At 45.0% G+C, this 9,495-nt stretch overlaps 2 protein-coding genes across 2 annotated transcripts; both read left to right on the top strand.

Moving 5' to 3' along the window:
• Positions 1–921: 921 nt before the first annotated feature.
• On the top strand, positions 922–5,019 carry C922_02988 (hypothetical protein; the record flags this gene model as incomplete). The annotated part of the gene is made up of 1 exon (XM_008818586.1): positions 922–5,019. The coding sequence occupies one exon, from the start codon at positions 922–924 to the stop codon at positions 5,017–5,019; it is 4,098 nt and encodes a 1,365-aa protein (XP_008816808.1).
• Positions 5,020–6,247: 1,228 nt separating this feature from the next.
• On the top strand, positions 6,248–7,180 carry C922_02987 (hypothetical protein; the record flags this gene model as incomplete). The annotated part of the gene is made up of 1 exon (XM_008818585.1): positions 6,248–7,180. The coding sequence occupies one exon, from the start codon at positions 6,248–6,250 to the stop codon at positions 7,178–7,180; it is 933 nt and encodes a 310-aa protein (XP_008816807.1).
• Positions 7,181–9,495: the final 2,315 nt, after the last annotated feature.

Genomic DNA, 9,495 nt, shown 5'->3' with positions numbered 1-9,495 from the left:
ATATATGGCTGCAGGAGGGCTACCCTAAAGCGGTCACACTTGATTTTTTTGCATTTTTTTTCTGTCACCACTCCGTTCTGTTAACCCCTGTTTGTTACTCCTCTTTTTTTGCGCGGCACTTCCAACGGCTAATCAGTGTACGCAATTTAAAAGCGCTGCGCGAGGAAAGCCAGCTTTTTATTCAAAAAGGGGGAAGTGAGTTCTTCTCCTGCCACGTTTTCTTGTCCCTTTTAATGCCTGGCGTATGAAGTTTACCTTCGCAGCGAAGAAACTTTTTATTTTAAATTCTCCCATTTTTTTTCGTATGAGTAATGCATTGCATTGTTTAATGGTGTATACGGTAACCTGCGCGTTTTCTACCCATGCGCAGGGGCACCTGTGCGCGTGGACGGAGACATAATGGTCCTCATAAGTGCACACATAAATGTTTCCGCCAGGGGGCTTCTTCACAGAGGAGAACAAACAAGGACGCACCGAAAGAGCCACTATAAGAGGCTGCCTGGGTAGTGTTCCCTTCGCTGCAGTGTGAGGAGTCCGCGCATCCGTTGTTATCAGCTGACTGCCCACACGTTCCTGCACTACTGTCACTTACACGCAGTGCTAGGACATATCTCCGTCCAGCATTGCGCGAGGTTCGTGAATAAACGAGGAACTGATTTTTCCAGTCGAGTACGAGCTCTCCCCGTCCAACCCCAAACCGGGAAAACACTACTCGATGTGCATCTTCCCCCGTGAGAAGAACAGGGAGGGGCGTTCCAAGTGGAATAACACCGAATGAGTAAAATAACGCAACGAGGGAAGGAGAAGTAGTAGAAGCACCTCATTTTCTGCCTTTACCCCCCGCTAGAGGTGATAAGAACGCCACTTGCCGCTTTCTGTTTGTACCTTTCCGCTTACCGATAGGGTTAATTGCGCGACACAATGGAGGGAACGCTGGAAATCATCGGGGAGGGAAACAAAATGATAGTGCTGAAACAGACAAGTGGGGTGAAGATCAGACCTCCTTTTAACGACAGCAGGGGGGTAGCCAAGTCGGGAAGGACACCCACGAGAAGGTCCCTCTCGCCAGACGCGTACTTCCACATATTGAGGCACATCCACTTCTACAGCTACATATTTCTAAAAAACTCAGTGATCAAAGTGGTGAAGGAAAATGAAGTGAAAAATGTTAATATTACTCTGCAGTATTATTGGCTAAATAAAATATGCTACAGGCATGTCAAGATATTTGAAAAGAATCTGCTTGTTAATAACAATTTCGTCGTGTTTGATTCTCAATTTAGCGACTTCGTTGGGGATTCGCTGTACTGGTACACACGTGGCAGTACCTTGCCTAGTAGAGTTATCAGCAGAGCCAATTACTTCCTCTTCGATGGAATGGAAAAAATCAGGACGTACTTACTCCGATATTACAACAGATTTTTAGCCTATTTGAAGGAGAATTCAGCTCACATTGCAGAGGACATTTGGAGAGACATGAAGGCATTTATTAAGCACACAACCGATGAGAAAAAATTGCACCACGTGAAAAGCCAAATCGTTTCATATCTGAAGCAAATGAATTACAAAGATCTTTTCCCCCAAGTGTTGCACTGTTTTGAGATATACATCAAACGGTTAAAGCATTTTGAACGATTGAAAAAAAGAAAGAAAAAAATGATTTCAACTGGTAAGGTTATATTTAAGACAATTTACGACTCGCATAATTTTATTTATCGTAACAAGTCAAGGAAAAGTCGCATTGGGTATGTGGAAGAAAATTTATTTTCCATTCCCTCCTTTTTGCTTCAAACCGGTGGAAATATAAAGACGGGGGAGTCACAGGTGGCCCTTCCAGAAGATTCCGCAATGGGAGAGGCGAGTGAACTGACGCCTAACATCAATTTCTCTGACCAGTACATAAGCGTCGAATTAAAGTTTAAGTGCGGAATGGAGGACTACAATGACATGTTGGACCGATACAACATACAACAGTTAATAAAGCAGAGGAAGGACCACTCCAGACATTTGTCCCTTTACGTGCCAAGCAATTTTTTCCAGCTGAATTACTGGGAGATATTTAAGAATTTAAATTTCGTCTTTCTATCTCATAGCAATAATGTGAACCTCTACGTCAATGGTAGGAAGAGGGTGGACATGGCCATGCACTCGGCGGACCACTTCAAACATCTCTTTTATGGCGATCCGCTTGGTCCGTTCAATGGGGGCAAGGACCCACAGGGGAAGCTCTACTTGGTCCACCTAAACAGTCAGCGAGGCGATAAAAGTGCTCTGCCTTGTGGAGACACGGAAAACGCGTCAGACGCGGCAAACAGGGCAAACACGGAAGCGCCTTCTCCAGAGGGAGAGGCAGCCCCCCCAAGGGGCAAACGAACCGGTGACGCCACGATCAACGATTGCATAAACCAGTTGAACCAGATACAAATGAAGATGTCGTGGAAGTACGCCAATAAGTACAACATTTTGGACTACTGCCATAGGGTTGGTTCAGACCCCATCCTGGAAGAGGGAATCTGCGGTTTGCTGGCGCAATGCACCCATGAGAAGCGGCCATCCTTGAAATGGCCCCACAGAAGAAGCCTCTCATATTCGGGTCTCCCCTACAGTAACTACGCCTACCGCAACTACATTTTCAGCAACAAGTTCTTCTTCAAGTACTTCATTCCTTGCACGTGCCAGGAGTTGAGAAGCGTCTTGTTGAGCCTGAAAAAGGGGGACTACTGCATGTGTATTAAAAAATTGGTCGCCATCTTCGACACCTACAAGGATATTTACTACCTCAATTTGATAGCACTGTTGAACAACGCAGCGCATATTATTTGCGAGCGATGCGCCGTAGTAGCCCCAAGGTACCTCCATGATAGTTCTGTCCTTCCGGTTAAAAGGAGGGAGAACCCCCTTTGGAACGTCAATTTGGTAGAGCGTGAGAAGAACAAAGGAGAATCATCTTCTAGTAGTGGCCGCCACCATGGCAACCAGCGTCGGAACCGTGCCACCGTCTTTATCCTTCCAAGTGATATGAAGTGCCCCCTCAGGGAGTGGAAAAGAGATTTACTCCTCTTCATCAAGGAAGCAAAAACTGACAAGACGAAATGGAAAAAAATATTCAAGGGGAGATTCACTCATCTGAGGGAACTCTACACCGAAATGAGTGACACGTACAGGAGTATTTTGAACAAATTGCAGGAGGATTACCTTACCATGTTCATGCAAAAATTGCGTGTACAAAAAAAAACGTGGAACGAAATGCGTATCAAGGTTGAAGAAAATTTCATTCATAGAGTAAAACACGACTTTGTCTATCTCTACGATGGGAAGGTAAAGACAAATTATTACTACAACTGGTTCATTACGAATCGGTTTACCCTGACGGTGAAGCTATACTTCCAGCAATGCCAGTACCTCCTCGGGGGATTGCTGAACTATATTCAAGTTATGTGCAGAGAAAAAGGCTATGAACAGCGGGTCAGCAAAATGATTGCTCATCTCCAGTGCAGCGTCAAAAAGGCACTCTCGAATTACAAATCAAAATATGAGTCCAGCTTTGAAATAGGGAATATCTCCCATTTTATAGAGCGACAAGGTGGAAATGCCAGCCTCATAAACTACCTCCTCTTCCATAAGAATAAATTGAACACGGATAGATTCATCATCCAGACCAGTGAAAAAACGGAAAGGCTAGTCATGCTGACAAACATTATAGAGAAGGAAAAATTCTTATTTTATAAACTTCTCTATTTCCACTGCTTCAGTGCTGGACAAGTTCAAATTGTGCACTGCATGCTACGTCTGATCAAAACATTTGAGAGGTTATTTTTTTTAAAAAAAAGTGAAGACATTTTTTCCAGCTTTGCTTACTACCGTGCAAGTTTGGAGAATTTCACCTCCCCGGAGAGGAAGAACAGCTATATTGCGAGGAACAGACACTTGTCCCGTTTTATTGACGTCAAGCGACTCAGGCGCCTCTCCCAGTGTGTGTTAAGCAGCGCTGAGGAGGGAACTGATCTAACAAACACCCAGGCGACTAATCAGAGGGGCACCCCTAAACATGCCGTCTTCACGTACCTACAGAATACACACTTCCTTCTGGGCAACGAACTCCTCATCGACGCCATAGGAACAGTGAACAAGTACTCCAAATCGAAGCTGGCTTATGTCCAAAGCGAAATGAAAAATCGTACACGCAAGCTTTACTATGGACTCTACCGCAATATGAAGCAGTACGGCAAAAAATACACACCCATGTATAAGCCCAGATTGAGAAGGAAGGTAAACAGGAGGAAGTTAATTGGACACATGTTAAGCAGCCGAACGTTGATAACGATGGACCATTTTGACTATCTAACTAGTGAGCCATTTAAGTCGAGATTGGACAGCAACACAATTATAGTGAATCGGAAGAAGGACATCCCGAAGAAGGCCCTTAGGATTTACAAGAATATGATTTTTTTCGTATGCCGCTTTTTAATAAGTAGGACCCTGTGCGATAACAGTACCATTTTTAACATTTACGCGAAGGAAGACAACAGGTACGACGATGCGGAACTGCTGCAGACGCTGGAAGCAAATCGATTCAAACCACTAATTGTGATGCGAAGGGGCAGAAGACGACGACCACGCGGAGTATCAAGCGTGACGTATGCGAACGGTGTGGAGAACCAGGATGGTAACGCCATTCAGGGGGAAAACGCAGAGAATGGAAATCAGCAGAGTGGCGTCCCTACCATACTGTGTGCTAAGAGGAAGAACAAAAAATATATCCCTACGAAAAGGTTCACCTCTAATGCATATCCACTCAGAAGTACCCATCTCCGAAGGGAAAAAGAAAGATGCAGCAGAGAGGATAACAGGCAATTTCAAAAAGTGGTGGAGAATGCCTATATGCCTCGCGGGAGTAAGAAAATATTTTACCGCATTAGTCTGATTGACTTATCCATGAAGTCGCTAAGTAAAATGAGTTACTGGGAGAAGCAGATGTGCCAGATAATCTCCCTCTACAAGACTCTATGCGAGATTTAGTTTTTTGGGGTTTCCTTTTTGCTACTCTTTATTTGCCTCCTTTTTTTGCTTCTTTTTTTTTGCCACTTTTTCATTTGCCTCTTTCTTTTGCCACTTTTTCATTTGCCTCTTTCTTTTGCCTTTTTTTTTTGCCTTTTTTTTCGTGTGTGCATGGGGTTGTCATCCGTCGGATAATTTTTTCCATTTGGCTGTGTCCCTTTGGACAGACATTAACCACACCCTACGCGCAGCTCGCCAGGATGTTTTTTAAAATTTCTTCCCCCTAATGCACCCCCCTTTTTTGTCACACTCACGTCAACACAACTGATGCATAGAAGAAGTAAAGTCTTGAACTCACCACTTTATACGAACGTTTGGCGGTACACCTAAAAGGAGGGCATACCTAAGGTTTTTCCCCACGTGGGATATTGCGTTTCCATGAGGAGAGACCAAAAGGGTATTCCCTTCTTGGATATATTTGCCCCCGAACGTTTTCTTCTCCCCTCCCTCTTTATCAAAAAAAAAGAAAAAAAAAGGGGCACCTTAATTTTATGCCCTTTTTTGATGGATTAACAGGTTGATTCCCTCCTCCCCACGGCAATTTAAGTCATCGGGTTACAAGGCGTGAGGCGATAGCGGCAAATGGGGATGCCCACCCCATTGACGTTAAAAACGTTTTTCTGCCAACTGGGGACATATGCATTGCCGAATTGTTTCGCTATCATCGAAATGGGGCAGCTCCACGAAGGGGGGCACTCACCAGACGTAAACGTAATAGATAATTGCCATCCCAATTAATGTCATCCTTTAGATTCATTTTTTAAAAAAATAGCATCGCTGAGTGTATGGTCGATCAATTCGCCATGACGCGACGAGGTTTACTTTGGTGAGTCCTTTTGTGCGAAGTTGCATAGCCATTTATAGACTGTGACAAAAAGGAGGAGGAGGAGGAAGGAGAAGGGGAAGAAAAAAGATATTCTCTGACCTATATGCAGCTAGTGTGATCATCCGAATTGGGGAGGTACCATTTCGCAACGGCTCTCTATACCAAGGGGGACGTCCTAATGGAGGGTGCACTTTACGGAGGAGCGAAAAAGAGAGAGCCCACACGAAAGTTTGAAAAGGAACGTGGGTGGGTGTACGTCCCCCATTGGATGCACAAATCTGGAGATGCTCGTCTGCTGAGCACTCCCATGTGCCTCCCCTCTCTTTGACAGCCCATCGAAGGCATCCAACTTGAAGCCCCAGAATGAGCGAAAGCAAGGGGAGAATAAAGTTAAAAATTCATCTCGGAAATGAGGCGGAGAATAAGGACCGAGCAGTGGCGAGCGAGAAGGGGAAACCCGTCAAATCGATCGACTTGAAGAGGAGGAGTGGTCATGAAGAAGATGCGTCAGATGGGAGAAGGGACGAAGGAGAGAGCAGCGAAACGCTGAACGAACGATACGGGGGCAGTTGCAAAGGTCGCAAGAAGCACAGGAGGGACAACCTCGAAGAGAGAATTACGACCATCATTTCGAAGCTGACCAGAATAGCCTGCATTTGTGAGGACAAGAACAACCACGTCACTGACAACAACAGTGTAACGCACAGTCGGGAGAATAGCAACGAGGGAAGCCGCGACCACAGCCGAGAGGATAGCCGCACACACAGTAATGATAACAGCCGGGAGTACAGTCGGGGGTATAGCGGTGGGTGCAGCGTCGAGAACAGCCGCGAGGACAGAAAAGAAAATAAAAACTCCCGCATCTGCAGGAAACTTACCAAGGAAATGTACAAATACGAAAAGAGTCTCATGAGTCTCAATAGCTTTATTAACGATAGGAAGAACACGCTGGATGAAATTACCTTCCCTAACGGACTAATCAGAGCAGTGGATAACTACCAAAGTGCAGACGTTTGGATTTATAATTACCTTCTCGTGGAGTGCAAGAAACAGAGCGATAAGTATCGTAACTTAATACAGAACATTGCCGCGTTCGATAGCACTCTCAGAAATAAAATTATGAATGAAGAGGCTCATGGGATCACGATGCCTGTGTATGCCCCCGTTGCTCCCAGTAAGCTGGGGGGCCTTCCAAAGGGAGGGAAGAACTACTATGAAAATGTGCACGTGCCGAAGGAGCTCGCGGGGGCATACTTTGAAGAATTGAAGAGGCGCAAGACGGGGGGTGGGGGGTGAGAGGCGGCACGGGCGAGGGAAGTGAAGCGTGAACTGCATCGCGAACTGCATCGCATACCGGAGCGCAAGCGTCACCCCAACTGGGCACTAACACGAAGGATCACATGTCTGTACCCCCATTATGTGTAACCTCCTATTTGTCTGGCTCACAACATATAAGTGCGGTCCTCCTGTTCAGTTATTTATTTGTTCGCCGTTACCCCCTCCTGTTTGGTGCTAAATTTTGTTTCCCTTTTCCCAAGGTGTTGAAGTGGGCCAAAGATCGTAGTCTGGATACTCAGCTTCGGATGCAATGGTGTCGCTGCTGAGCCTGGCGAAGTGAACAAGTTGCGACGAAAATTAAAGTAAAATGTGTGCACTTTTCGCAACAAACTTTTTTTTACAATTGCGCTTATATTTGCCGCGAAGTTGTATTTTGCTCTAAATTGTAAAGTTTTACATGTGTGATTGTTTACAAGGGAAGGTATTATAGCAATTCTTTTTTTTTCTCTTTGTAGGGACTCATGTGTATGCATCTCGCACATGGGAAACGCTTAATTTTTTTTTTTTTTTTTTTTTTTTTTTTTTTTTCATTTTGTTAAATTTGAGTATCGGACAGGTACATTACGTCTCACGTACGTAGGAACTCCTTTGGGGGGGAAGCGGTCTGTCCACTCGGGCATACTTCCGACTGGGACCTACCGAAGGGCAAATAACAAAATCGGCTGAGGAGTACCCCTTTGCAGCAAATGAGTCGATACAAACATGCAGGCTTTTTTTTACTGTGGTTACCCTTGTCACTATGGGGATTGGTCCCCCCACCCCTCCTCGCCATTATCGAGGCACACTACCCAAATTATAGCCCTCCATCAAGTAGCTTATTTTTTTACATAGTGGCCCCTTCTACGAAGGTGGGACATGAACATAAACTGCGTTTCTTCTTCGTGGTATTCCTTCCTCAGCTGCGTTGATAATTCCCTCACCTACTTCTCACTGCACCATTCAACGATTAAAAAGGAGCCAACACTTGTTACGCTTTCAAATGTGCTACATTCCTTTGTGCATGTTTTGGACGTTTTTTCTTTTTTAAAGCACTTTTCCAATCTCGAATGTCGGTGTGCAGCTGCGCCGAGAAGTTAATTCGCCGCACTTCCCTAGCACGTAACACCTGAATGGGCACAATTGAAAATGCCTCTAAGGTGGAGGTGAAGTCTCATCACAACATCATGGCTGTTTCTTTCTTTTACAGCGCACTTAAGATTGATTGTACATTTGGGAAGAGCGCCTGGTCTGCTTGTGAGTTCGTGGATATAGGAGGGGCACGGCATAAGCAGTGAGCAGATTAATTGGCTTTCCTAATACAGTCCCTATTTGAGTGAGTTTGTCCGCCTACATAAACTTGAGCAAGTGCGCGCGGGGTGATACAGTGTACATTTCTCAGCGTGCTTCTCCCCTTGGTGAACGAAAAATTGGTTTCTGGCGCGAGCTCGCTGCGTCCTTTGCGCTACCATAATTGCTATTCCAATATTTCCCCTACGGCTTGACGACGGAAAAATGTGCTATTCCTTGCTTGGCGCCCTTTTCCACAGAGAAGCTCCATGGAACATTGCAGAAGGGGGAAAAAACAAAAAAATAATAAAATGGAACGGGATGATACGCAGCAATGCACAGCGAAGAGGAAGAAAGCGTGGCAAACCGCAGCAAAGAGTGACAGAGCACAGCAAAATTGACCTTTTCTCATTTTTCCCCAAATCATCCTACACAAATTGCACGAGGCGGCATAAGAATAACCTACACAGGAACATACAGCATAGACGTTTCTGCTTTCCCTGTTGATGAGCTTCGACATTTTTACTTCCTCCATATTATATGCATCAATCCGCATAAAATTCCGTCCAGTCCATTTCTGAGTTAATATGTTGGCCCCACCCCACCTCCGCGTGGGGATGTGGTACGTCCGTAGGTACGTGCATAGCATGGCGTTCGCATAGTTGATAGGCGTCACCCGTCCGCGCATACCTTCCGATGGCGCCGCTTTTAAAATGAAACCTTTGCGCCTTAATTATTTTATTTTTTATTCATTTCTTATCTGTTTTTTATTTATTTATTTTTTTCTTTCTCGTTCTCTTCACCAGCCGACTTCACGTTTCATCGTACGACCGAGAGGGGTGCCAAGTTTCTTCCGTTTGAAAATTTACTCCACATTCATCATTTGCGAAGTACGTGCGTATTTGTACATGTTTGTGTAGTTTGTACAGTTTATGCAATTTGTACACTCTGTGCAGTTTGTGCTGTTTGTGCAGTTTGTGCTGTTTGTGCAGTTTGTGCTGTTTGTG

Source organism: Plasmodium inui (assembly GCF_000524495.1).
Source record: "Plasmodium inui San Antonio 1 unplaced genomic scaffold supercont1.11, whole genome shotgun sequence".
In the NCBI taxonomy this organism is placed as follows: domain Eukaryota; phylum Apicomplexa; class Aconoidasida; order Haemosporida; family Plasmodiidae; genus Plasmodium; species Plasmodium inui.
The sequence above is the reverse complement of the archived record's forward strand: the minus strand, read 5'-3'. Positions and strand labels throughout refer to the sequence as shown.